Source organism: Grus americana, chromosome Z (genome assembly GCF_028858705.1).
Source record: "Grus americana isolate bGruAme1 chromosome Z, bGruAme1.mat, whole genome shotgun sequence".
Taxonomy (NCBI): Eukaryota; Metazoa; Chordata; class Aves; order Gruiformes; family Gruidae; genus Grus; species Grus americana.
Genome location: NC_072891.1, coordinates 12028768 through 12055768, shown reverse-complemented (window position 1 = coordinate 12055768; position 27001 = coordinate 12028768). Strand labels below are relative to the sequence as shown.

The following is a 27001-nucleotide window of genomic DNA, read 5'->3' as shown; positions in this document are numbered from 1 at the left end:
GATACCCCACTCTGGGGACACCCCAAACCCGGACGCCCCTTCCCCAGCTCCTCCCACTGGGATCCCACAGACCCCAGGCACCCCTTCCTCAATCCCGGCCAACTGGGGGCCGCCGGACCCCGACAGCCCCCTCCCTAAACCCCCCCACTGGGGACCCCAGACTCCCTCCCCAACCCCTCCACCGGGGACACTCAGGTGACCACCCTCCCACCCCCCGCACCGGGTCCCTTCCAGAACCGGTGCACCCCTCTCCAACCACCTCATCCCACTAGTCCCTTCCCTGGTCCCCCTCTCTGGGGACACCGCCTCCAACCGCCCCGCTCCCCCCGCCCCCCCCGCCCCCCCCCGTCCGCGGTGCCGCCCACCCCCGTGCCGTCCGGCCGGGCGGGGAGTGGCGGCAGAGGGCGCTGGCCGGCCCGGGGCGGTGCCGCCCGGGGGACGGCGCAGGCGGCGGGGCGGGGGCGCGGCGGGGCGCAGGAGCCGCGGGCGGCGGCCGGGGCGGAGGAGCCAGCGCGGCCCATGGCTCCGCGGCTGCCGCTGCTGCTGCTGCTGCTGTTGCTGCTGCTGCCGGCGGCGCTGCTGGTGCCGGCGGCGGCGGCGGCGGCGGCAGGAGGGGGGCGACGGGCGGCGGTCGCCGACGGGACGGTCGCTAACTTGACGGTGGCGGTGGTACTGCCCGAGCGCAACGTGAGCTACGCGTGGGCTTGGCCGCGCGTGGGGCCGGCGCTGAGCCTGGCGCTGGAAGCGCTGGAGCGGGGCGAACCGCCGCTATTGCCGCGGCCCTTCTCGGTGCGCGTCGAGTTCATGAGCTCGGAGCTGGAGGGCGCTTGCTCCGAGTACGTGGCACCGCTCAACGCCGTGGACCTGAAGCTCTACCACGACCCCGACGTCCTTTTCGGGCCAGGCTGCGTCTACCCCGCCGCTTCCGTGGGGCGCTTCGCCTCACACTGGCGGCTGCCGCTCATCACCGGCGGGGCGGTGGCAGCCGGTTTCAGCCGCAAACGGGAGCATTACAGCACGACGGTGCGTACCGGGCCCTCAGCACCTAAACTGGGCGCCTTCGTCTCCCACCTCCACGCTCACTTCAACTGGAGCGCCCGCGCCGTCCTCCTCTACGTGGACCGCAAGACCGACGACCGACCCTACTACTTCACCGTCGAGGGCGTCTACCAGGAGCTGCAGGACGGCAGCAACCTCACCGTGCGCCATCACATCTACTCCCCCGATGAGGGCGGCCCCGACACTGCCGTGCACTTCATCAAGGCCAACGGGCGCGGTGCGTGGGGCGGCACGGCGTGGGGAAGGCGGGGGGGGGGGGGGGGGGGGCGACGACCCCGCGCGGGACAGGGCTGAGTGCCCGTGGAGGGAGGGAGAGCGGAGGGGGCTCGGGGAGAGGAGGAAGCAGAATTCTCCGTGGGGCGCAGCGAGGGGTTGAGAATGCAGTGGGATCTGTGTGGGGCACAGCGAGGGAACAAGGATGTGGTGGGACCCATGTGGCGAGAAGTGAGGGAATGGGGGTGCTTTGTGGCGCACATAGGGTACAGCAAGGGGCTGGGGGTGTGGTGGGACCCATCTGGGATGCAGCAAGGGGACAGGGACACAGTGGGTCACGTAGGATACAGTGAGGAGCCAGGAGCACAGTAGGACCGATGTGGGGCACAAAGGTGTCAGGGGGCAGTAAAACCTGTCTGGGGGCCAGCAAGGGGTTAGGGTGCCACTGAGATTCATGTGGGACACAGCAAAGGGAGGGGGACACAGTGGGATCCTTGTGGGGTGCAGCAACGGACCAAGGAGACAGTGGCACCTTTGTGGAGTACCATGAGGGTCTCAGGACACAGTGGGACCCATGTGGGGTACAGCAGGGGGTGGGCAGAGTGATGCCCATGTGGGGCACAGCAAGGGGCCAGGGGCACAGTGGGACTTGTGTGGGGCAGGAGGAGGGGCTGGGGGTGCAGTGGGACCTGTGTGGGGCAGGAGGAGGGGCTGGGGGCACAGTGGGAATTGTGTGGGGTATGAGGAGAGGTGGGCAAAGCAGGTTGTATATAGGGCACAGGGAGGCATGAGAGCATTTGGTTGCGGTGGGGCTGGAGAAGCAGCAGAACCTGCAAGGGGGAGGTGGGTGCAGAGGGGACAAGGCAGGACCCAGGACCCCTGGGCCAACCTAGTGCCAGTAGGAGAGTCCAGACCATGAAGTCCCCCTCCCTGCCCTCCAGCCTGGTCACCCTCTGCCAAAGACGAGCTGGGGTGGACCCTCACCTCGGTGGGATGTGTGGTGTGAGGGGCTCTGGGGCCACCCTACCCTTTGTGTTAGGAGGATCAGGGTGTCCCCAAGGGGGGACCCAGCCACCTCCTCGGAGGCTGAAGGTGACGGTGTGGACGTGGCCATCTGAAGGGCAGCACCGGTTGTGGTTACGTGCCCAGAGCAGCCTGGTGCTGACACGCCAAAGCGGCCATGCCATGCTCAGGCAGAGCTCCCCAGCCTGGCACCTGGGTGCCCTGCACTGTGCCCGTCCCCACTGTGCCCCTGGGACAGGGGCTGGGAATGGCCCCACCCTGCTGATGGAGGGATAAATCAATTTGGTGCCTTGTGAGTGCCCCAGGAGGGCGGCTATATCTGGAGCAGGAGGAAATGGAGGGGCTTGCAGAGGCAGCTGGAGAGCGAGGGCAGCCTGATGCTCTTTCATTATTGATGTGTGGGTTGTATTGATCCCGGAGCCAGCCACTCCATGATGCTTCTTAATGGATCCTGAGATGCTGTGTCATTAAGAAGGACATTGAGCTGGGACAATTGGAGCCAGATGGGCCAGCAGAGATGTGGCTGAGGCTGCGTGGGATGAGGCTAGGGGCTCAGGGCTGGGGCGCTTTGGGGTGCTGAACCAGGTTCCTCTGTGCCTGAGGCCAGTGGGGCTGGGTCCATGGGGCTGGGCATCCCATGGTGGGCTGTGGGAGCTGAGCAGCTTGTGGCTGCCCCTCCTGTTTGCTTGTCTGTGGGGCTCGGATCGAGGGTCCCTGCGTGCGCCGTCACCAGCCGTGGGGTGTGGAGCTTCACATGGGACGGGGGCAAAGGACCGTGCAGGGAAAAAGGCTAAAATCAGCAATTCCCATCAATGTTTCTGGCTTGGTGCCGTAAATCACCCCAATGGGAATCGATCCCTCTTGGTGCAGACCAGGGGATCATGGCTGCTGGGGACCGGAGGAAGAGGCCAGGCGTGGGCAGAGACCTGGGAGCCCTCTGAGCTGGGACGCGGGGGGTTCTGGGCACCTCTGGCCACAGCCCAGAGATGGGGGCAGGGTGTGGGGCTGCATGCTTGGCCCCATGGGGATGGGTCATCAGGCCTGCAAGGCTGATGTTAGATGCTTTCCTAACCTGGAGGTGTGGGGCAGGGAGTGGGGACCCTGCAAGGCGTTCCCACCCCTGTGTGGCATGGCATAGAGAGGGAAGCAGGAGCTTTGGCTGCAGCCATGTCCATGCCCTGCAGTGACACCACACGTCATACCTCTTGGCGTCACCTTCCTTCTCCCAGGTGGTGGGTAGGAGTTTGGTAAGCCTTTCCCAGGCAAAGCTGCTTCCCTGCCCCACTGTGTGCCCCCAAAGCTGCTGATACCCGACATTCACGGCTCTAAAGACCGAGCACATGGGGACATGGGTGCATCGCCTTGTCCCGTGTATAGCTTCTTCGCACTTCCATTGCCCTTCTCACCAGTGCCTGGGTGACGTGCAGGGGCCCACGTCTCTCCTACCACTTGCAAAAGCGTTGATATAATTAGAGCTGTGGTTGAGGGAATTACTGGAGCATCTGTCTGCAAAGCCCAGGTCCCCTGCCTGGGAAGATGGCTGGGTGCCGCTGCCAGGAGGGGAGTGCATTTGGTTGTCACCCCTGCAATCCCCTTGGGCGTGGGGCAGCCGCTTGGCCGGGGTGAGGGTCTCTGCGCTGCACTGCCCTGTGCTGATGGGGCTGCTCAGAACTGGGATTTGCAGGGATTTGCTGCCCAAAATCGGGACTCGCCCTCACTTTAGGGTTATCTTCCATCATGCAGGGGTCAGGCAGCATCCTGCCACGCCATCTGCACACGCGGGGTCCCGCCCATCCCCTGGGGCTGTGCACTCTGCCTCCTCCCTCCTCTAAATAAATGTCTGGGGGCTTCATGTATCCCAGCCTTGCAAGACCCCATTCCCCTTGTCCTTGGTGATGCCGAGGCTGCCTTTGGCCATTAGCCGACCCCTGGGGGGGTGCATGACGAGGCAGGGGTGCTGCTGGCCAGTTAGGAGGCTGCCAGCTGGAGGCAGCTGCCAGCATCACAGGGAGCCTTGAGTGTTGACCCTTCCCTTCTGCATGGCTCCTGCAACCTGTCCCCAGGGAGCCATCCAGGCGCCATCGATCCCCTTGCTCGGTGGCCTTTGACCAGGCAGGCTTTTGCTGCTGCCGCCATGGGGGCTGGCTGCCTGGGGTGTCCCACCATCTGCCACCAGCTGTTGTGGCTCCCCAGCCTGTGTGGTGCCGCGGGCTGCCTTTTCCTGGCGCCTGCGATGGGATGGGGAGGGTCCCATGCTCTGTCCCCATGGGGAGACCCTCGGCTTCTGTGTGCCGGGGAGATGCTAAGGGGACGAGAAATTTAGGGACGGCACATGTCTGGGTGCAGGACTAGCAAAGCAGGGAAGCAGAGTGTTTATTTGAGGTATTGCAGCACTCGGAGGGAAACCATTTCAGACCCTGAAACGGTCTCCCAAGCCAAGCTGCTGCGCTTTCTCTCTTCCCTGTGCCCGGGACCAGCTCTCCACGTTGCCATGGGTTTCCCATGCCCAGAGTGTCTGGGCTGGGTTTCTTCTCCCACCCGTGGGGTGCCTTGCTGTCCCTGTGGGTGACCCCGCCAGCCCTGCTGCCTGCTTGGCCAGGTGCCCTCCAGCAGCAGGGACCCCATTCCGGGGCTCAGGGCCCCCAGCCCGGGGCATGGGGCTTCCTTGCTCTCCCCAGCCCTCCCTGCGCTCCAGATCAGGCCGGGGCACGGGGCCCCAAGCAGAAGGGCTGCGTGCCGGGGCCAGCGCCTGAGCGTGACATTCCTCCAGCACCCGCCGCCTCCTCCGTTGCTCAATCCTGGGTTCCCAGCCAGGCTGGCTGGAGCGGGGGCCCTGGTTTTCCGGGGGGAGGGAGGAGGCGGTGGCAGGATCCTCCAAGAGGGCGAGGAGGGCCCCTGCTCGGGGGGGTTTCAGACTCTCTGAGGCGCCTGTCCCCATGGCCCATGGTGCCCTGTGCCAGCCTCACACCACCCCCATGCAGCACCCGGGTGGGCATCCCACTGGGGCTGGCTGAGCCCCCGGCAGCGGGTGGGCGCATGTGGGGCAGCCGGCCGGGGCCCGGGCACCCCCTTGCTGCGTGGGTCACACCAGTGAGATGCTCTGTTTCCAATTAGCGCCGGCGGCCGCTGAAGGTGCTGGAATCTGGGAACCTGCACATTCCTGCCGCACGGCCGGCAGGCCATGAACCCAAACATGGGTTTGTCCCGTTCCCCAGCCCGGGTTCCCCAGGGGCCTCTGGCGCACGGCCCTGACACCTCTCCCGGCCCCCTGGTCCCCTGGCTGGGGCTGGTGGGGAGCAGCCTGGGAGCTGATGCTGGGGGAGATATCCCCTGGGTGCCTTTTGCTGGAGCAGGGGGCACGTAGGTGCTGGAACAGGGTGTGTGGGGTCTGCACGCGGGGTGTATGCCCCATATTTTGGAGCAAGGGCTCCCCTGTTGTCTTTTCAGCCCCTTCAGCCCAAGGTGGATGATGGTGCACGAGTGGGTCAGGGCCAGTGAGGGTGGGATGGGCAAGCAGGCTCTGTGGCCATGTGGCACGTGGCATGAGCCGAGCCCTGCGCCATCTGCCTGCTCCATCTTCCGCTCCCCGCAGCCACCAAGCATGTCCCCGGAGCTGCTCTGCCCCATCGCTCTGAGGGAAAGCATCCTACCCCACACCTGGCCGGGGTGCCCTGGGGTGGGGTGGCATTGCCCCCTTGACACGCCACATCTCACCGGCAGTGGTGTATCTCTGTGGGCCGCCGGAGATGCTGCGGCAGATCATGCAGCTGGCACAGCGGGAGAACCTCACCAACGGCGATTACGTCTTCTTCTACCTGGATGTCTTCGGGGAAAGCCTGCGGGGCGACTCTGCCCGTGACCCCTTCAAGCCCTGGCAGCAGAGCCCGGGCCAGGACTCGGGGCTGCGTGAGGCTTTCCAGGTGAGCTGCATCCGTCTGCCTGGGGACTGGGATGGAGACCTCCCCAGCCTGGCCACAGTGCATGAAGTGGAGTGCTGTGCTCTGTTGCAGATGGTGCTGGTGATCACCTACTATGAGCCCCAAAACCCTGAGTACCAGCACTTCCAAACCCAGCTCATCCTGCGAGCCAAGCAAAAATTTGGGGTGCAGCTCAACTACTCCCTGGTGAGTGAGTGACCCTGCACGATGGGGCCGTGGGGACCCTGCCCATGGGGCTGTGGCACCTCTCCTGGATGCAGAGGGTGGGACACAGCCATGGGCAATTCCAGAGGGACCATCCCTGGTGGCAGCACCCATGGGCAGTGCCATCCCCACGGGGTGGGTGCATGGCCTCAGTGTGGGGTTACAGGGCTGTGGGTGCGAGTGTGGCCCTGGTGTGGGACTATGGGTGGGTCTGTGGCCCCAGTGTGGGGGTCTTGTGGCCGGGGTACCCCCGTGCATGTGGCCACAGGTGTGCTGAGGTCCCCCGCTCCCGGCAGATGAACCTGGTGGCGGGGTGTTTCTATGATGGGATGCTGCTGTACGCCATGGTACTGAACGAGACCCTGCAGGAGGGTGGCTCCAAGAAAAACGCCACCCACATCATTGAGAAGATGCGGGACCGCAAGTTCCAGGGTAAGGGTAGGGGTGAGGCGGCCGGGGTGGGGTGTGCCACGGGGGCGGTGGGACCCGGTCCTCATCCCACCTGGGTCTCTCTTCTTCCACAGGGGTGACAGGGCTGGTGAGCATGGACAGCAACAATGACCGGGACACTGACTTCAACCTGTGGGCAATGGGTGACCCCAAGAGCGGGCAGTATGAGGTGGGGGCTGGCACTGGGATCCTGCCGGCAGCTGGGGCTGGGCGATGGGATGCTGGGGGCTGGGGGGGGGCCTGAGCTCTCTCTGCTGTAGGTGGTGGGACACTACTCGGGTGTGGAGAAGCAGATCCACTGGCTGGGACGACCCATTCCCTGGGTGAAAGGGGCCCCCCCCTTGGACAACCCACCCTGTGTCTTCGACGTGGATGACCCCTCCTGCGATAAAAGTGGGTCTACTGGGTCCCCATGTCCCTTGGTCCCCAGCACCCTTCCCTATGGGTGCATGGGAACCTGGTACCTGTGGCCAGCCGGGCCACAGGTACCAGGATGACCCCCTCCTGCCTGCAGCCCCCCTCTCCATGCTGGCGATCGTGGCTTTGGGCACTGGCCTCACCTTTGTCATGTTTGGCATCTCCAGCTTCCTCATCTTCAGGTCAGTGGAGGCTGGGGGAGCCTCTACCTGGGCACTGGGCACCCCTCAGCCTGGCGGGGGGGGGCAAGCAGGGTTGGGGGATTTGGGGGCCTGACCCCAACGTGCCCCCCAGGAAGCTGATGCTGGAGAAGGAGCTTGCCAGCATGCTGTGGAGGATCCGCTGGGATGAGCTGCAATTTGGGAGCCCTGAGCGGTACCACAAGACAGCAGGCAGCCGGCTCACCTTGTCCCTGGTGAGAGCTGCCAGCCTCCTGCCCCTGCACTGCCCTTCCTCCCTGCATGACACTCCTCCCTTGCTGATCCTCTACATGGCCCTCTGTCCCCTAAAGAGCCACAGCCCCATTGTGTCCATCCCCTGCAGAACCCTCCCTCCCTACATAGCTCTCCATCCCCTACAGAGCCACACTTACCCATCTGCTGCATGACTGTCCATCCCTTGCAGAGCCACTCTTGATCTGCTGAACAGCCCTGGATCCCCTATAGACCACCACACTTCATCAAGCCCTTACGTGGGCCCCCATCCCATACACAGCCACACCTTATCCATCCCCTACACCCTTCCCCTACACCCCCAATATCCCCTGCAGCACACCACCATACCTCAATCTAGAAACTTCACCCTCCTTACAGAGCATGCAGAGTGTTTCCTGACCCTTCAGAGCTTGTCCTGCACCATCCCCTGCACACCCCGGGGTGTCTCTGCCCTGATCCAGTGGTGCCCATCACCCCCCACCCCGGGGTCCCCATCCCTAACTCCCTCCTTCCCCCAGCGTGGCTCCAGCTACGGCTCCTTGATGACCACCCATGGCAAGTACCAGATCTTCGCCAACACCGGCCACTTCAAGGTCAGTGTGGCAGGTGGGGAGCTGAGCCCTCCCACCAAAACCCCCCCAGCCCTGCTGGAGTGCTCCCCCTTGGCTGCACTCCCATCCTGCGGGATGCTGGCACCTTCCCCCCCTCCCAAAATCTGACCTCTTCCCCTTCCCTGGCACCCCAGGGGAACGTGGTAGCCATCAAGCACATCAACAAGAAACGCATTGAGCTGACACGGCAGGTGCTCTTCGAGCTGAAACACGTAGGTTGGGGGTCCGGGGTGGGGTGGGCACCCTGCCTGGGGGCACAGCAAGGGGAGGGCTGGTGGGAGCAGCAGTGCATCCCCTGCGACCTCAAGCCCCCCTCGGCTCCGCTTCCACCTCTAGATGCGGGACATCCAGTTCAACCACCTGACCCGCTTCATCGGGGCGTGCATCGACCCCCCTAACATCTGCATCATCACTGAGTACTGCCCACGGGGCAGCCTGCAGGTAGGGGGGCTTGGGGGCACTGGGGGTGACACTTGGGCACTCCTGGTGACCCGGCTGGGCTGGGCATTGAGGACAGGGCTGTAGATGCTGGTGGCCACCCAAGCCCCACAAGACTCACAGCAGAGCTGCCCAAGCAGGCGTCAGAGGCTGGTAGAGGGGAGGGAGTGGGTGTCGCAGAGTCCCCCCGCAGCTGGGTGCTCAATGAGGCTGGTGCTGGTGCCACCATCCCCTGAGTGTTTGGTGGGGTCCCCTCAATGTGCTGCCCCAGGACGTCCTGGAGAATGACAGCATCAACCTGGACTGGATGTTTCGCTATTCCCTCATCAACGACATTGTCAAGGTAACCAAGTGATGGGCACGAGGGGCTGGGGAGGGTGCCTGGGGGATGAGCTTCACTACGTCGGTCTGTCCCAGGGAATGGCCTTCCTGCACAACAGCATCATCGGCCACCACGGCAGCCTCAAGTCATCCAACTGCGTGGTGGACAGCCGCTTCGTGCTGAAGATCACTGACTACGGGCTGGCTAGCTTCCGCTCACCCTGTGATGGCGAGGACACACACGCCCTCTATGCCAGTGAGTGCCTGCTCAGCAGGACCGGGGGTATGAGGTGGCCCTGCCTCACCACCCCATGGCCGTGTCCCTCCAGAGAAGCTGTGGACGGCTCCAGAGCTGCTGCAGAAGGGGCGCCTGCCCACCCCAGGTATGCAGAAAGCTGACGTCTACAGCTTTGGTATCATCGTGCAGGAGGTCGCCCTGCGCAATGGCCCCTTCTACATCGAGGGCATGGACCTGAGCCCCAAAGGTGAGGATGGTAGGCAGGTGTGGGGTAGTCCCATCCCCACTGGGGAGGTCTGGTGCTCACCGTTGGCCACTCCTTGGCAGAGATTGTGCAGAAGGTGCGTAACAGCCAGAAGCCCTTCTTCCGCCCCTCCATCGACATCGGGGTGCACAGTGAGGAGCTGGCAGTGCTGATGGAGCGCTGCTGGGCGCAGGAGCCGGCCGAGCGCCCCGACTTCAGCCAGATCAAGATTTTCATCCGTAGATTCAACAAGTGGGTGGCTGGCGAGTGGGGAGGGTGGCGCTGGGCAGGGACAGCCATGGCGAGCAGTGTGGTTTGGGGGGGGGCACCTCTTCCCGCGGTGCCAGCTGCCTGCACCTTGGCAGGGAGGGCAGCACCAGCATCCTGGACAACCTGCTGTCACGCATGGAGCAGTATGCCAACAACCTGGAGAAGCTAGTGGAAGAGCGGACGCAGGCCTACCTGGAGGAGAAGCGCAAGGCAGAGAACCTCCTCTACCAGATCCTGCCCCAGTGAGAGGGGGAGAGTTGGGAGCCTGTGGGGTGGGAGTTGGCATGGGGTCAGCGTGCACCCGCTGCCACACAAGTATGGGGTCCCTTGCTGGCTTTCTGTGCTGGTGTAGGGTGAGGGATGCAGAGGGGAGTTTGGGGTGGGAGCCCACCACCATCCCCCCTGTCCTTGCCAGCTCCGTGGCGGAGCAGCTGAAGCGCGGGGAGACAGTGCGGGCCGAGGCTTTCGACAGTGTCACCATCTACTTCAGCGACATCGTGGGCTTCACCGCCCTCTCAGCAGAGAGCACCCCCATGCAGGTGAGAGCAGGGCTTGTGGGGGGGGAGCCCCCTTGCAGGGCTGGTGGGGGGCTCATACCCTGGCACTGCCATCCCTGGGGCTGCGGGAGACGTGCCCGCTCCCAGCCCCGCACACACCCTTGCTCAATCCAGGTTGTGACGCTGCTGAACGATCTCTACACTTGCTTTGATGCCATCATCGACAACTTTGATGTCTACAAGGTGAGGTGTGGGGGAGTGAGCAAGTGCAGCCCCCTGAAGTGAGGTGGGCAATGAGGCGCCTGGGCTGTACCTGCTCCCCCTGACCCTGCAGGTGGAGACCATCGGGGATGCCTACATGGTGGTGTCAGGACTGCCGGTGCGCAACGGGAAGCTGCACGCCCGTGAGATCGTCCGCATGGCTCTGGCCCTGCTTGAGGCTGTAAAAACTTTCAAGATCCGGCACCGCCCCAACGACCAGCTCCACCTGCGCATTGGCGTACACACCGGTGAGCCCCTGTGGTGTATGGCACTGTGCCTGGGGGTGGTGCTTGACCACCCATCCTGCAGTAGCCCCGGGCTTCTCTCTGGCCACAGGTCCTGTGTGCGCTGGAGTCGTGGGTCTGAAGATGCCGCGGTACTGCCTGTTTGGGGACACGGTGAACACTGCATCCCGCATGGAGTCCAATGGCCAGGGTGAGCCATGGGGCTGGCAGCCAAGGGTCCAGTGCCACGGGTCATGCCCCACTCCCGAACCCAGCCATGTCCCTTTTTTCCCTCTGTGCCACCCAGCCCTGAAGATCCACGTCTCATCCACCACCAAGGAAGTCCTGGATGAGTTTGGCTGCTTTGAACTGGAGCTGCGCGGGGATGTGGAGATGAAGGTGAGGGCACAGGGTGTGCGGTGGGCGCGTGGGTCAGGGCTGGGACTTCTTGTCTCGGTGCTGGGGACGGCACCCAAGGAGCAGTGCTGGGGGCAGGGAGGGTCTCACTGCCCCGCTCTGCCCCCCAGGGCAAGGGGAAGATGCGGACATACTGGCTGCTGGGTGAGAGGAAAGACCCCAAAGTCATCTGAGCCTGGCGGCAGTGGTGGAGTCCCCAGCCCCGATGGGGCCACCATGCTTCCCGGTGCCTGGACCCCCAGGATGCACCGGGGACCCCCCCCGTTACTGCAGCCCCCCCCCCCCACCGCAGCCTCCCTGCTTCAGCAGGGCTCAGGCACGGGGGGGCCAGCGGCCACAGCACCACCTGCCCCCCCTCCATCGGCACCAGCAAAGCCCACCTCCCCCCCTCCTGCAGCCTCTGCGGGAGGGGTGGAACCGGCCCTGATCCAGCCCAGGGGACCCTGTATCCCCCCACTCCGGGTCCTGTCCCCCCTGCCCTCTCCCCTGTAGCTCAGCTGGCTCTGAGCTGCTCCCGGGGCCTGGCTGCCCCGCAGGACACTTTGCTGTCTCTTTTCAGTACCTGCCCCCCGGCAGAAGTTGCGCCCATGTCACCCCCTCCCTGGGCGGGGGAAATGCGGGCTCCTGCTGGGACTGACCCCTTGGCCAGGGCAGGCTTCAATGCCGCGGCTCCCCCCCCTCCCCAATCTCCCCCTCCCCTGTATATAGCCCCACTGGGTCATGTAAATACCTCCCCCCCTCCCCCAGGTGTAAATATAGGAGTCGCTGCAAACTATTTTGTTGAAATACAAACTTCCCCAAATCCCTTCGTCCCCCGACCTCTGTTTTGGTCTGCTGAGGAGTGCCGAGCGGGGTGGGGTGGGGGCCGGTGAGACCCCCAACATCAAGCTCAGCCTGAGCCCAGGGCATCCCACAGTGTCATACCCCAGGGGTCTGGCCGCAGCCTGGGGTGTGGGTCTGGGGAGCCGGTGCAGGGCGGCTGCAGCGGCGGCTGGCAGGAGCTACAGGCGGTGCTGGGAAGGCAGGGCTGCCGCAGCGAGGTTTGCTTTGGCGCAAGGGCTGCGATGCGTTCCTCTGAGCTCATACTCTGGCCACGCTGCCGCCGCCTCTTACTGGAACCCACCTGTGCCTGGGGACGGGGGCTGCGTGTCACCCGCTGCGGTACCGGGAGAGGGCACGTCCCAGGGGACAGGGCCGTGTCAGGGGCTCTCCCTCTGTGCCCGAGGAGGGAGACTTGGGGCCGTTGCATGTTTTGGGGCAGCAGTGACTTGCAGAGGGGCTGGAGGGTGTCCCCATGCCTGTGCTGCATGGCCCCACAGGGATCAGGATGCCAGGGACACAGTGCTCCCCCTCCAAATGCCCAGCCTGAGGACAACCCTGGGGTGGCAAGGACACTGGGACCACCTGGGCCCCGCTGCTTTTTATTGCTTGTGGGGGCAGAGCCGGCTGCTGAGGGGGGCACAGGGCAGGGGCTGCTCCAGGTACTCGGTGATGGGAGTGGAAAAGGCAGCATTCCTTCGAAACGGACAGTCCCCACTGCGGATGCTGGTGACGCCCTGGAGGGGAGGGAAGGGGAGAGGTCCCCGTCAGCAGCCAAGTCCCCCAGGTGCCAGCAGGGCAGGGTGCCGGGGAGGCTTACGGGCAGGCTGTGGGCTTGCTCCAGCCAGAAGCTGCAGGGCTGCTCCGTGTAGTAGTTGTGGGGCTGCAGGTAGAAGTGATGTGACAGTGGGCAGGGGGAACTGTGTGTCTGGAGAGGGGGGGCACAGGAGCCCTGGAGGGCTGCCTCAAACTGAGGGAGGCTGTCCCCTGCCAGTACCTGGCTGGTGAGCAGCAGTGTGGACTGGTAGCCCCCAGCACAGTAGTCCTGGTGTGTGGTAGAGACAGACTCCATGGGCATCCGGGGGACACAGATCTCCTCCTGCATCTCCTTCCTGCCAGCAGAGCAGACCCTGCACCCCTCCGCTCTGGAGTACCCCCCCTGCCCTGGGCAGGCAATCGCAGCAGGGTCCCCTCCTCCAGGACACAGCTTTGGGGAGGGGTGGCACACAGGGGTGTGGGCTTGCCTGTATTTCTGGTAGAGCATGGACTCCAGCATGGCCTCCCGCTGCCCTGCATGGTGAAAGGTGCCATCAGCCCCACAGCTAAGATCCCCTTGCTGCCTGCCTTTTGGGGGGCATGTGGCTCGGGGGGGGTTCAGCCTCACCTCGCCCCAGCAGTAGGACCCTGTGCGGTGGGCGGTAGGTGTCCTTCGTGGTGGTGCTGTTGGGCCAGGAGAGGAGCTGGTGGTCCAGCAGCCCAGGGTGGCCATGTCGGTGGATGAAGCCCTCGCTGCCTGGTTCCTGCCCCGGCACAGGGTCCGGGTGGTTCATGGCTCTCTGGGGATGGACAGCAGGGGCTGCAGGAAGAGGGCAAGAGCCCACCCTGCAGTGCCCCATGCTTGCTCCTGGCTTTTAGGCTTTTGATGGTTGCATGGGGCTCTGGGCAGGGTTGGGAGGTGGGGGTGAGTCACCCCCTCCTGCTGACTGTCCCCACGCTGCGGGCACTGCCCCATACCTAAGGCCATGCCATGCAGGCAAGTGCCCGACACAAGTGCTGGGAGAAGCCCCAGAGGCGCGAACTGCAAAAGGGGGGGACAGTCCTTCCAGCCAGCTCCCTGGGAAAGCTAGAGCAGGGGCACCCTCTCCTGCCTGCCCTCCCTGGGTGCCCAGGCTGCCCTTACGGCTGGGCAAGCACTCTTACGGCACTTGAACAAACCATGGGGTCCTTGGCCTGTGGTATGACTTGGCCCATGTCCCCCCCCACCCCGCTTGCCCAAGCAGACGTCCCCGCATCCCTGTGATGGGCTGCGACACCCAGCTCCTGCCACCCCATCAGCAAGCTCCTGGCTCCACCTTTCACGCTATTGAATTTCATCCCCTTTCCATCCTGCCGGACTCAAGGTCATCCAGGGAGCTCCAGCTTGGCCAAGGACAGCTATTTAAAGAGTGGGCTGCCTAGGAGGTGGGGGGGGGCTTCATGAGATCAGCATGTGGGATGCAGTGGGGTTGGTTTTGAGGGGCATTTCCCCTTGTGACCCCCCAGACAGTGGTTACCTCTTCCTGCCGGTTGTGGATCAAGCAGCTCCCCTGGGGCACCAACCGGCTGGGCTGTTCCGCTGGCATTTGCAGGGAGGTGGGCAGTGCTGGCACTGTCATGGGAGGCACCTCACTGGGGCAGGTTGCCCACTTTCCAGGGCAGGGCGGCAGCTCAACCCCGCAGGGATCCTTCCCAGCCTCAGTGGGTGGCACTGTGCTGGGCATGGCTGGCAGGGCCTCGGCAGGCACCTCGGCCGTGGCCGATGGCATCTCCTGGGGCATCTGTTCCATGGCTGACATCTCCTGGGGCGTCTTGGCCCCGGCTGCTGGTGTCTCCCTGCGGCACAGGGGCTTCTCCGTGGGCACCTCAGGCAGGAGGACATCGCTGTGGACCCCAGCCATGCACGGTGGCCTCTCTCCAGTTTGCACAGGAGGCAAGTGGCCTGTCAGAGCCACCCTGTGGGAGAGGACACAGTCCCTGAGGCAAGGTGGTGGGGCACATCCTTCAGCCCCCCTCACACGCCCTGTCCTCAGCCCCCACCAGTGTGGGCAGGGCCCTGAGGCTGGGAACAGCGTCCTCCACAGCATCCCCCCCACCCTGGGGCAGGGGACAAGGGACTCCTCTCCCTTTGGGGGGCGGAAGCAGTGCCTGCTGCTGGGTCTGCGCTCCGGAGGGGTCTCCCCCTCCATAACTCCCCTCTCCCCCCTTGCCTCCCCCCGCAGCAACATCCCCCCCAGTGTCCCCAGCACAGGCTTTGTCTGCCAGTGCCCCTCCACACTGTGCCCCTTCCCGGGCTCTGCACCCCCCAGCACCCCCTGCCTGGGCTCTGCCCCCCAACATCCTCCCCACGCCCCCAGGCCGTGTCCCCCTGAACACCCCCCCCCGCCGTTTCCTTAATGCTCCCTAGGCCCTGTCCCCCAAATGTCTCCCTCGGGGGTCACCCTAAGGCCCTACATCCCTTAATGCTCCCCCGGCCCGCCCCACCCTCGGGGGGTCTCGGCCCCCCGCCGCCGCGGTCTCGGCTCCATGGCGCCTGAGCGGGGTGAAGCTGCTCCGTCTCCATGGAGACGGTAAACACCAGCCGCGACGCGCCCGCGGCCGCAAGCTCATTGGCGGCGCCGGGTGTGTGCGCACCTCCCATTGGCGAAGAGCCCGAAGAGGGGAGGGAGCGGGGCCCACCCGGGGGCGGGGCTAGGGGGACAAGAGTAGAGTGGAGAGGGGCAAGAGGGCGGGAACGGGGACAAATGGGCGTGGCTAGGGGCGTGGTCGGGGTAAGTGGGCGTGGCCAGGGCCAGGAAGGGGTGAAGGTCCGTGGCCGGGCCTGGTGTGGGGCCTGGCGCGGGGCCTGGTGTGAGGCCTGGCCCAGGCTGGGCTCTGGTGACGGGGTGATCCCCAGGCCCAGGGTTGTCCCCACCCTGGGGCATCAGCGTTCCCCAGCCCCGGGATGCCATGACGTCTTGGAGCCACCACTGGCAGGGGCCAGGGAGGTGCGCAGGGCCCAGGCAGAGCTTGCAGGACCTGGCCTGGGTGCGCAGGGGTGGCCCTGGAGGCACTTGTGGGGGGAGCTGGATGGGCACCGTGCCCGGGCAGGGACAGCTCGGCCCTGCTGGGGCTCAGGAGGGATGTGCCCTCTGCCGGGTGGCAGGGGACACACTGCTCCTCATAAATCAACCCAACTGATCACCGTGCCCCGCCATTTTGCATGCCCATCTGCCCCAGGGACCCATGGCTGGCCCAGGGTGATGGGGCGGGATGGGGCCTGGCGCCTGGCTGGGCATAGCCGGTCACCCGCAGGCGTGGAACAGCTCCCCTTGCTGCCAGCCCTCGCCAGGCCCCCGGCGCCCAACCCCATGGAGGCCAGGCAGAAGAAGGGCCCTTTGATAGCGTGCGGCAGGCTCCAGCGCGAGGGTTGTTATTCCAGCGCTCTGTGGTGTGCGCCGCCGGGGCCACTGCATGCTCGGCACTGGGGCCTCTGTTTTTCCTGGCTGGGGATGTGCTTGGCCCCTCTGGCCTCAGCCAGCCGGGGCCCCCAGCAGGGACCGCTCCTCCCTCCGGGCACTCGGCCACATGCCAAGCAGGGGCTGCTCTGGCCCATCTGCTGCGCAGCTGTGGGGAGGAGGGAGAGACGTGTCTCGGCGTTCAGGCTCTGCAAAGGGGCCTCCCCGTGCTGGGGCCGCACCAGCTCTGCTGCCACTGGAGGTGGGTGCTTGGGTGCCCTGGGGGCTGGGTGCTTGATGTGAGGGTGCTGGGGGTGCATGCTGCTGGTTGTGCCCCCACACTCGGCCCTGGGCCCGGGGCTGGCTCCTGAGGTGCACCCGTACCCCAGCTCATGGTGGGGTGGCAGCCTGGGCACGCTGCCCCAGCTTGCACCCCAGGGTGCTCTTCCCAGGAGCGTCCCGTTTCCCCACCAGACACACGTGGGCTTGTCCCCAGGGCAGCCCAAAGCCTGGCTGGGCAGTGTGGGTGCCTGGGGACACAAAAGGGACACTAAAGGCACCACAGTGCAGTGGGACAGGGACCCCGGCGATTGCAGCCTGGGGGGGTGTGCATTCACCGTGGGGCAAACCACTGTGGGGTGGTGTACTGGGCATCGCCATGGGGTGGTGTGGGGCAGCAGCCCTGGAGCTGCTGGAGCACATCTGGCCGCCTCTTGCCGGCTGACACATCCCCCGCCACCCCCCTGCCTGGCTCTTTTGGGAACTTGCCTCATTTATGATAGTCTTCAGCTGAGGAATGAAAACAGCCCTCGGCCCCCACCCGCCCCAGCCCCGTGGGGCCATGACCTCCCTGCTGCCTCGGGGCTGCTTTGGGACTGACAAAATAAACCTGGCGCAGGGGGAAAAGCAATTGCAGGCGTCTGTGCCCCGACCTCGCGTGCCAGCGCTCACCCTGCACCAGGCATGTCATCCCTGGGGGGGCTGCTCCGGGTGAGCCCTGAGGGATGATGTACCAGGGTTCCCTGGCCCCTCTTTGGGGTCCCCAGCCCCAGGGCAGGGCTGTCCCACATCCAAGAGAGGCCCCAGCCTGTGCTGAGGCTCAAACAGGTCTCTGAGGCAGGAAGCAGCATCATCCAACATTTCTAAAGTTAATTTGCACCCCAACAACATTCCCCATGCTATACTGGGTGTGTGTCTGGGGGGGGGAGTGACCGGGCTCTGCCACAGCCCCATGCTGCTCCCGGGGGGCCCCCGCCTCCAGCGCCACCGAGCCGGAGGCTGAACAGAGCCGCCATTCTTCCCAGCGGGCTGCGGTCCCCTGCGTGGCTGGTGGGGGCCTGGGCGGCCCCGCCGGTGGTGCCAGGTGGGCCGTGTGCTGTGCCAGCACCGGCCCCCGCCGCTAAATATAGCCACGGCGCCCGGCCGCGGCCTCGGCGTGCAGTGGGAGCGGGAGGCACAGGGCAGGGAGAGCTCAGGCGGCTGCGTGCTAGCGGCGAGCGAGCGGCATGCTGTGCACGTCTGCGGCCTGGCACGTGCGGTGAGCGTGTGCCTGCGTGCGTGTGAGCCCCTGTGCGTGTGCACCCCTCACAGGGTGGACGTGGCCACGTGCGGGCACATGTCTGCAGTCAACGTGTGTAAACAGATGTAAGCGCTGCTGCACGTGTGTAGTTCTGACCGTGTTTGGCATGCATGGGTGGGGGGCATCCGTGGTGTGCAACACAATGTGTTTTGCACAGTCACGTGTGCACAAAGGATCTGGGGTGTGCAACACAATGCAGGCACAGGGGGCTGCACGTGTGTAGTGCTGCCTGTGTTTTGCATGCACGGGGGGGGAGGTCTGTGGTGTGCAACACAATGTGTTTTGCACAGTAGTGCACGCACAGGGGGTGTGCGATGTGCAGTGCTATGTGTTTTGCATAGTAGTGCATGCATGGGGTCTGCTGCGCGCAATGCAATTTTTGCACAGTGGTACAAGCGTAGGGGGTCTGGGGCATGCAATGCAATGTGTTTTGCACAGTGGTGCATGCACAGGGAGGTCTGGGGTGTGCAGTGCAGTGAGTTTTGCACAGCGGTGCACACCCAAGTGGTGTGGCGATTGCGGTGGTACAGTGGTATGTGTATGCGCAGGGGGCTGCACACCCACCACGCAGCCTGTCCCGCACTGCCCTTAGCTCATGGCTGTGGACCACCTGGGAGCTCCCACTGAGGGTCCTCTGGGATGGGGAGCAATAAATGTGCAATTAGCACTTTTAGTTCGATTTACTGCAATTAGCTCGCTTTTGGAAGGCAGAGAAGCATCAGTGCCCAGCGTGAGGCTCTGGCAGCAACACACAGGTGCTTGGGGGTGCATCCAGGGGCAGGGTGGGGAGCAGGCAGGGGTGCTGGGGGCTGTGTCGTGGCAGTGGGGCTGGGTGGGCAGCTCAGGGCATGGGGTGCTGCTGGCACCCCTGCATTGTTCCCCAGCTCGGTGACACCCCCACAGCACCCAGCCTGCTGCCCCCCCTGCCCAGCACCAGGATTGGCTCTTGGCCTGCAGGATGTGGGCACCCCCCAAAACCCTCTGGCTCCAACTGGGGGGCTCCAGAGCATCTCCAGCGTGGGCAGGTTGGGACGTGGGAAGCCCTGACCCCTCCTCCAAGAAGCAGGGGCACCAAGCCCCACCCGCTTCCCCGTCCCAAATCCTGCTGGTGCGTTCCTGCTGCTATGACACCCAAGGCCACCCCTGCCAGGACCGGCCACCCCAACACAGAGCCACCGAAGCCACCTCCACGGAGATGCTTTATTGGGGGGCGGTGCGTAGGGGGCACTCAGCCAGGGGGCCAGCCCAGCTGCCGTCCCCCCAGAACGTGGAGGTGCAGGTGGTAGACGGACTGGGCACCATGCTTCCCGTCGTTGATCACTGCCAGGAGAGGGACAGGGGTCAGGCCGCCCCCACCCCAGGCCACCCCCCACCCCAGGACCATGGGCAAGGGTCCTACCCCACAGCACGGGACACCAACTCACCCACGCGGTAGCCGTCGGCCAGCCCCTCTGCCTGCGCCGTGCGTGCCGCCACCACCAGCAAGTGCCCCAGGAGCTATGGCAGGGGAGGCACACGGGATGGACACACGTGGGAGGGTCAGCACCACGTGTGTCGTGCCCCCCCCCCCAGTGTCTCAGGAACCCACTCGGACTCACCTCGGTGTCCTGGGGACCCACGTGGCTGATCCGGGGTATGGGGCGCTTGGGGATCACCAGGAAGTGGACGGGGGCTTGGGGGGCCACGTCACGGAAGACCAGGCACTGCCGGGGTGGGGTGGGGGGGCAGGGAGAGCAGGGTGAGCCCCGCACCCACGGGTGCTGCCCCCTGCCCCAGTGGGGACACACACCCCACTGTCCCCGCTACCTTGTCATCTTCATAGAGGACGGTGGCAGGCACGCTGCGGGCGATGATCTTGCTGAAGATGGTGGGCTGCTTGCCTGCCTCCTCGCCGGCCGCTGCTGCCCGCCGCGCCTTGCCTACCTCCCCGTCCTGCCCGCCGGCCGTTGACACGCACTGCTGGGGTGGAGGGGCACACGGGGACTTAGGGGACTTATGGCGTGGGCCACGTGGGGACGCGGACGCCGCAGCCTGGGGTGGCGGGGGCACGGGGGGGGGAGAAATGCATGCAGAGGTGGCATGGGGGTGGCACATGGGGGTGATGGGGGACGCAATTGGGGGTGGCAGGGGTACATATGGGGGTGACGGGGGGCATGTGGGGTAACACGGAGTGCATGGGGGGATAAGGGGGTGATGCACGTGTGGGGTGATGTGATGCACATGGAGGGCACGCAGTGGTGATGGGGGCAGTGCGCGCGGAGAGTCATGGGATGCATATAGAGGTGCCTGGGGGTGCACGCGGGGGTGATGGGGGGTACACGTGGGGCGATGCCCGTGGGCGTGACAGGGGGATGCACATGGGGGTGACGAGGAGGTGCACGCGGGGGTGACACATACGGGGGTGATGGGGGGGGTGCACGCAGGGGTGTACGCGGGGGTGAGGGTGGACGCACACGGGTGCTGCGAGGCACCGTGCCGTGGGGGTGCGCGCGGGGCGGCGGCTCACACCCGCCACGGACCCTTCCCGGGGTGGGAGCAGCGGCGAGCGCGGCGCAGGCCGAAAGCACGGCCGGTCCCGGTGCCGGCCCTGGTCCCCTCCTCCGTCCCCTCCTCTCCCCGCGTGCCGCCCACCCCCGCGCCCACCTGCCCCGCGCGCAGCGCGCCCCGCGCCACCCAACCGCGCGCCAGTCCCCGCGCCAGCACCGCCGCCATCACCGCCGCGCCGGCCCCGCCCCGCCGCCCCATTGGTTCCAGCTCCTGTCACTCCCCCCCACCTCCCCCCCCACCTCCGGCGCCTTAAAGCGCCCGCACGCGCCTGCGCCCACGCGTGACACACCGCCCCGCCGCGGGGCACTACACGCACCCGCCCGCGAAGCCCCCACCATAAAAGACCGTGCAGAGCTCCCCCCGATGCCACCCGCATCTCCAGCCTCCACGGGTGGGTGCTGTGACCAGGCGTGGCAGCACAGCCCCTTTCCTACCCCCCTTCCCCCCCCCCCCCCAGTGAAGGACTCCGGGACGGAACTGTGCCACGCGAGGTTTATTGGTTGCTCAGAAGCCCATGCGTGGGCGCTTGCGGCGGGGCTGTGAGGCGGAGGAGAGCTGGCTCTGGGAGGAGGGGATGCAGAGCTGGCTGGCCTGGCTGCCCGGGGGCTCCGGGGACTCGGGGGGGCCCTCGGCCCACACCGCCAGGTAGTCCCGCAGCGTCTTACGCCGCTCCTTGGGGATGCCGCGGCAGCGCAGGCTCTGGGAGGAGAGCAGGGCTTCGTCGGGCAGCGGCGATGCCGGGGGACTGCCGCCCAGCGGGGAGCCCTCCCGGGGGAGCACGGAGGGGGGGCCCGGGGAGAGCGGCGGGGGGGCCGCGTCGCTCAGCTCCGACAGCTCGGACTGGTAAGTGAGGGAGGAGGTGAAACTGGCCGAAAGGCTGCGTCGGCCACGGGCTCGCTTCTGCCGCCGACGCCGCTCCCGCAGCGCCCGCTGCCTCTGTGCCACGTTGAAGCTCATCCTCTCCTCCCACCACTGACCCCAGTCCCCGGACCAGGATGCCGTCAGACGGGCGCTCAGAGGGTCCGGACCCCCCGGCGATTCCGGTGGCTGTGGTAGGGCGGGGGGTTGTGAGGCTGGGGGGTCCCAGTGCTGGATGCAGCCCCCTTCCCGCATAGCCTGGCGCAGCCGCTGGCGTGCCTGCCTGTGCAGAGTGCTGGGGACCGCCGGTGGCTCCAGTTCTTTGCGGGTGAAGAGGCGCTTCTGGCTAAGGGTGGGGGGCCAGGCGTGCCGGGGGCGCTCCCTGCAGACTTTGGGAAGAGCTTTCAGCCAGCGGCGGTACCGCAGAGCTGCGGCTGGGCTGGGCACTGCCAGGGTGGGCTGGGGGCTGGCACGAGGCTCCTGGGGTAGTTTGGCTTCCTCTGGAGCCACTGTCATGCCTGCATCCTCCTCCTCCTCCTCCTCCTCTTCCTCATTGATAATCACCTCCAGGTTGGACAAATAGAAGGTTTGCTCTTCCTCCTCCTCTTCTACTTCCTCGCTGCCCGAGCCCGGTGGGCTGCTGGCTGGAGCCTCGAAGAGAGGGGAAGAGCCAGGGGCTGCCACAGCCTCGTCCCCCACGGTGGGAGGAGGGGGCTGGGCTGCCTCATGGGTCAGCCTCTGGCAGAAGACATCCCCAGCCTCGGAGAGCTGGAAAACCAGCAGGGACTCCCGTGGCCCGTCCTCGTGCAGCGCGGCAGCCAGCCCTGTGGGGACAGGGGGGACATTTCCACCTGGGGCCTGGCCAGCAGCGGGGGCTGCCCCCACCTCACCATGGGTGTGCTCACTGCTGGCTCCTGCCCCCCATCCCCCCCCCCCCCCTTTTCTAGGTCATTAATCTCTCACCCTGTCCACAGGGTTGTTCACAGCTTTGCTTTTGCTTTTCCACCCACCACCCCAGGGCATGACCAGGGTTGTACCCCTCCCTCCAGCCCACATCCTTCCCCCCACTGGGACGCACAGCAGGATGGCACAGGACACCCACCGGCAGCTGGGGCACCGAGGCGCTGCTGGAGCAGGCGGTGGCGGTGCGGGAGCTGGGTGGGCAGGTGCTGCAGGCAGCCAGCGATGTTGTGCAGCTTCTGTGGAGGCCCCACCAGCTGGCAGGCTGACTGGCTGCCCCCTGCGGAACGACACACCAAAAATTGACCGGTGAGCACCAAGCCAGGGCAGCAGCTGGTCCCAGTGGCAAGGAGGCTGGGATGAGGGCACAGAGGAGACCCAGCCCCGCAGCACCCCAGAACCCTGTCTCTCACCCCGGTATTGCAGCAGCAGCAGCTCCTGGGTGCGGGATGCCCCAAGCAGCACCTTGTGGCTCCTCCCGGGGCCCCCCGGCGTCAGGTGGGCAAAGAGAGGGGGGGCTTTCATCATGTGTGCCCACTTCAGCACAGGCACCAGTGGCAACCGCTCATCCAGCACATACACAGAGAACTGGGACGGGGCAGGGCACGGCTCAGTGGGGCTCCCCCCACCATGCAGTGGCAGCCTGCCCCGTGATCCCCCTGCCCCATGGACACTGGGAGCCAGGGCTGTGCCGGGGTGCTCCCCCTGGCCCCCAGCTGTCCCTCCTGGGCGTGGTGGGACTCACCTGGGTGGTGACAAGGTGCTGGGAGGGGTGAGCCTTGCCCAGGTACATGGGCAGCACCACGCGCTCACCCTGCTGGCAGCTGGCTTCCTCACCCACCTTGAACAAGTCGAAGTGGCATCTCTCGGGGGCCTGCAGCAGCAGAGTGGGGTGCCATCAGGACCCTGGGCTGGCGAACCCTCCCCCCCCGCCCCCTCCCCAGCCCCGTGCCCATCCTTCTGGGCTCACCCGGGCATCCAGGCACTGCAGGCCAGTGCGGTCAGCACAGCTCAGCACCCGTGGGTGGGCAGTGAAATCGCTCCAGCGCCAGGGCGAATGATCCCGAAAAAACATAGTCTGGGGGTCGTGGCGGAGTCGCTGCAGCCTGCAGGGAGAAGGCAGCGCCGGCATAGAGCAGAACTGCCCTGCTTGCTTGGGTCCCCCCCACCCCTCTCAGACCCAGGTGTCTGCATGAGCCCCCTCTGTCCCCGAGGGCCCCATCTCACCCCGTCTCGACGCTCCAGAGGTAGACAGTTCCGCTCTGGGTGCAGACAGCCAGCTCCCCGGGGAGGTGAGGGCTGCGGGATGGAGGGCGTGGCATCACTGTGGGGGGTGAGAGCATCTGCCACAGTGGGGAGCGCTGCAGGGGCGGCAGAGCCCCCTCCTTGCAAAGCTCCATTCCCCCAGTGCGTACCTGACGGTGAGGCAGGAGGCAGGCACACTGGTGCGGATGACCTGCAGCGGGGTGGGGGCTGCCCCCGTCCTGCCTGGCACCCTCCAAACGCCGCAGTGATAGTCCGAGCGTATGCCGACAAAATCTGGCAGGGGACAGGAGATGGCACGTGAGACGCCAGCGTCCTGCGGACTCCCTGCCACCCCTCTACCCTGCGCCCTGCCCAACCTGAGGTATGGATCCCAGGGTATGGATCCCGGGGCGGGCTCACCTTCTCCATCCGCCCGGGCAGCAGCCACTTGCCGGATGCGCCCGTTGAGCTCAAACTGTGCCGGGGAGCCCCGGGCGCGGGGCAGCTCCTCCAGCACCACATCCTGGAAATCTGGGGTGCCAGATAAGGGCAGTGCTACACAACTCCCCCCCTTCCCTCCCCAAAGACGCCCCATGGGGAAGGATACAGAGGTGGTTCATGGCCTGCCCTCCGGGGTACACCAGGCGGCCTGTGCGTGCCCCCACGTCTTCGGGGGGCAACCAGGCCAGCGCACCCCCGGTGGGGCTGTCATCGAAGAGCAGGCTGGCCCACTGCAGCAGCAGCTCCTCGTGTACACAGTCCGCCAGCAGCCCCAGTGGCACCTCGAAGAGCCAGTCACGGCAGAGGTGGGAGAACCAGCGCAGGCGGGAGGTGAGGTACTGCCGGGGGCAGCCGCTGAGGAGGAAAAGCTGATGTCAGGTGTGGGGAGAGAGCAGGACACCCCCCCCCCAGCCCGCTCCAGGGCAGGAGACATGGGGATACTTACCGCCTGGCCTCCAGACGGTCAATTTCCTCCATCAGGGCCGTCATCCGGATGGTGCTGTCCCGGGCCTGTCTCTGTGGGGAGAGGGGGCAGAGACTGGGGCTGGCAGCTGCAAGGGGAGGGTACAGGATGGCACTGTCACCCCTGGATGGACACTGACCCTCAGCTTGGAGTTGCCCAAGTAGAAGTTCTTGTGCAGCAGCTGCCCCAGCGAACCAAACGCATCTTCCGGGTGATCCACAAAGAAGTGGCCCAGCTGTGTGGGAAGGACAGGGAGGGGTTGGGACGTGCAGCGATCCTGCGCCATCTCCCCCAGGGCCTCGGTGGTACCCAGTGCCCCTGGCCCTACCTGTCTGGTGAAGTCCAGGGCGGCTCCAGACTTGCCTGCCCGGAGCTTCCTGCGCAGGATGCCGCGGTAGAGGATGTCCTGAGGTGCGAGGGATGGGACCCAGGAGCCTGCGGGGACAGAGCAAGGGCCGGCCGGTACTGCCCAAGTACTGGGAAGCCACCCACGGGGCGCACCGTGGGGCAACGACTCACCTGTCCCCACTCCCTGTGTGTGAGCACCCACGGGGACAGCTGCTAAAGCTCCCCGTGCCAGCACGGCAGAGCCGGCGGGGATCCCGAGGCACCGGGCCGCTTGGCAGGCGGGTACGGACGTGGAACGGGACGTGTGTTGTTCCCCCCGCCCCCTCCCCGGCAGAGCGTACCCATCTCCCGCCCCCCCCCCCCGCCCGGTCCTCACTCGCGTTGGGAGGCAGGACGGGCACGGCGGCAGCGTTGGTGGGTTCCCAGCTCTCGCCTGTCCCGCCGCGGCGGGGCACGAACGTCGTCTCGGCCTGCGGGGAAAGGAGGCGGGAGGTGAGAGCGGCCTCTGTCCGCGCCCCGCCGGGCTCCCCCGGGCCGAACCGGCCCGACCCGACCCCCCGCGCCCGGGCAGGGCGGGCTGCGCCGCGGCCTCACCTGGCGGCGGCCGGGACCGGCCCCCAGCACCTGCCCGTGCTCGCCCCAGCCGGCGGCCGGAGCGGGGGCCCCCTCCTCCCGGGGCGGGCCGGTGCCGAAGTAGGAGGGGAAGAGAGCGGCCGGGAACTCCATGGCCGCGGGCGGCCGGAACCGGGGGGGGGGGGGAGTGGGAGCGCAGGGGGCGGGGCCGGGGCGACCCCGGGCTCCGGGAGCGGTCGCCGGTCAGAACCCACGCGGGGACGGCACCGTCACCGGAAGTGGAGTCGCCGCCGCGTCGCGCTGCTGGCGCCGAGCACCAATCAACGCCCGGCAACCGAGCGGAACCAGAGCGGCGCCGCTGGCAGCGCGACGTGGAGCACTACCGCCCCCTGGCGGTCGGAGGGAGCAAACGCTCCGGGAGGAGCCGCGGGGATCGGGACGGGACCGTGCGGGGGGAGCGGGGGGAGCGGGAGCGGCACCGGGGAAGCTCCCCATCGGGACCGGACCACACCGAGGGGACGAGCAAGGCGCGGGAATTATCCCCGCCTCCTCGCCCCAGGCCGGCCAGAGGTGGAAGCCCCCCGCGGGTCCTGCCGTGGGCACACCTCGTCCTCCGTGGCCGGCCTGGCCCCAGTGCTGCGTGGCCGGAGCCACCCGGTCCGGGCGCTCTGCGTTGGCGGGAAACCGCCGCGGCCGTGCCTGGTGACGCCGGGTTCTGCTGTGCCCCGGGGGGCGGGAGGGTGCGGGGGGCTGCGCGGCCGTGGGGCACCCCACGTTCCTGGGGAATGTGGGGCCATGGGGCATCTCCTGGAGCGTTGGGGGATGTAGGACTGTTCCAGCCCCCTCAGCTCTTCCCGTGTGACCCCACTCCGGCTTGGCCCCGGAGACCCCTCCTCCTGCCCAGGCTCCAGTCCCTCTTCCTTCCCCAGGGCGGCTGCAGGAGCCCCGTGAGGGTCTCGCCTGGCCCAGCACCCCCATGGATACCCACACCCACCGGTGTCACTCACAGGGGATGGGTCTTTGTCCCACTGAGCTCCGGTGGGACCCTGGAGCCTTTGGGGAGTATCCTGGAGGGGCACACACACACACACACGACAGGCTCCCCTGTCCCCCTCCCAAGGAGAGCAGGACTGGGTTGCTCCTGGAGGGACCATGGGCCTTGTACAGTCCCTGCATGGCCTCAGATCCATGCCCCGGGGGGTCTGCATTGCGGGGGACACGACGCCCAGCCATGCCTGGAGGGGGGCTGTGCTCTGGGGAGGGGCTGCTGGGCAGTCAGGTTTGACCATGGGGGGTGGCTGCTCTCCCCCGCAGCTCTTGGGGTGCTCTGTGATGGGCGGACAGGATGGGAGCAGGGCTGGCACAGGGCAGAGCACCCCTAAGAGTGGGTCACCCACTCGCCTCCACTGTGGCCAAGGAGGAAGATGATGTCGGGGAGTTTGGGGATGATGTCAGGGAAGTTTGGGGAAGCATGATGAGATCATTTCCAGTTGAGATGCCCTCATCCCTGCAGGCAGTGCCCAGATCCCCTCTCCTGGACACCTCCTCTGTAACAGAGCTATTCTATTTTATTGTAATAAGATGGTAGCCACTGTTAGAAAACCACCCAACCCCCATTGAGCAGCCCCCATAGGTAACACACCTCCCCCCCCGTAA

General features: G+C 66.3%; 4 protein-coding genes across 8 annotated transcripts; 1 reads left to right on the top strand and 3 right to left on the bottom strand.

Moving 5' to 3' along the window:
• Positions 1-465: 465 nt before the first annotated feature.
• NPR2 (natriuretic peptide receptor 2) lies at positions 466-12063 on the top strand. Of its 2 annotated transcripts, none has more exons than XM_054810668.1 (22): positions 466-1276; positions 6016-6215; positions 6306-6419; positions 6734-6869; positions 6962-7056; positions 7148-7280; positions 7402-7486; positions 7599-7719; positions 8257-8331; positions 8484-8561; positions 8686-8790; positions 9059-9130; positions 9205-9364; positions 9438-9593; positions 9674-9842; positions 9956-10102; positions 10276-10399; positions 10532-10600; positions 10692-10866; positions 10955-11053; positions 11150-11241; positions 11370-12063. In XM_054810668.1, exons 1-22 carry the CDS (start codon positions 520-522, stop codon positions 11430-11432), a joined length of 3225 nt encoding a protein of 1074 aa, XP_054666643.1. In that variant the 5' UTR covers positions 466-519; the 3' UTR covers positions 11433-12063. The 2 variants fall into 2 exon arrangements, with proteins under 2 accessions (XP_054666643.1, XP_054666642.1); XM_054810667.1 differs by having other exon boundaries at positions 10931-11053.
• Positions 12064-12651: 588 nt separating this feature from the next.
• On the bottom strand, positions 12652-15381 carry SPAG8 (sperm associated antigen 8). The gene is made up of 6 exons (XM_054810152.1): positions 15319-15381; positions 14352-14790; positions 13463-13634; positions 13076-13368; positions 12899-12961; positions 12652-12815 (listed from the first exon to the last, which is right to left on the bottom strand). The coding sequence occupies exons 1-6, from the start codon at positions 15360-15362 to the stop codon at positions 12681-12683; spliced, it is 1146 nt and encodes a 381-aa protein (XP_054666127.1). The 5' UTR covers positions 15363-15381; the 3' UTR covers positions 12652-12680.
• A 3631-nt stretch (positions 15382-19012) lies between these two features.
• HINT2 (histidine triad nucleotide binding protein 2) lies at positions 19013-20579 on the bottom strand. Of its 4 annotated transcripts, none has more exons than XM_054810675.1 (5): positions 20494-20579; positions 19657-19806; positions 19449-19553; positions 19275-19347; positions 19013-19170 (listed from the first exon to the last, which is right to left on the bottom strand). In XM_054810675.1, the coding sequence occupies exons 1-5, from the start codon at positions 20560-20562 to the stop codon at positions 19079-19081; spliced, it is 489 nt and encodes a 162-aa protein (XP_054666650.1). In that variant the 5' UTR covers positions 20563-20579; the 3' UTR covers positions 19013-19078. The 4 variants fall into 4 exon arrangements, with proteins under 4 accessions (XP_054666650.1, XP_054666649.1, XP_054666653.1 ...); XM_054810674.1 differs by having other exon boundaries at positions 19657-19809; positions 20494-20576; XM_054810678.1 differs by having other exon boundaries at positions 20554-20576.
• Positions 20580-20901: 322 nt separating this feature from the next.
• Positions 20902-25615, bottom strand: TAF1C (TATA-box binding protein associated factor, RNA polymerase I subunit C). The gene is made up of 14 exons (XM_054810669.1): positions 25367-25615; positions 25149-25242; positions 24753-24859; positions 24564-24659; positions 24407-24477; positions 24068-24315; positions 23881-23991; positions 23631-23754; positions 23443-23514; positions 23186-23321; positions 22961-23089; positions 22629-22803; positions 22358-22495; positions 20902-22079 (listed from the first exon to the last, which is right to left on the bottom strand). Exons 1-14 carry the CDS (start codon positions 25496-25498, stop codon positions 20902-20904), a joined length of 2811 nt encoding a protein of 936 aa, XP_054666644.1. The 5' UTR covers positions 25499-25615.
• Positions 25616-27001: the final 1386 nt, after the last annotated feature.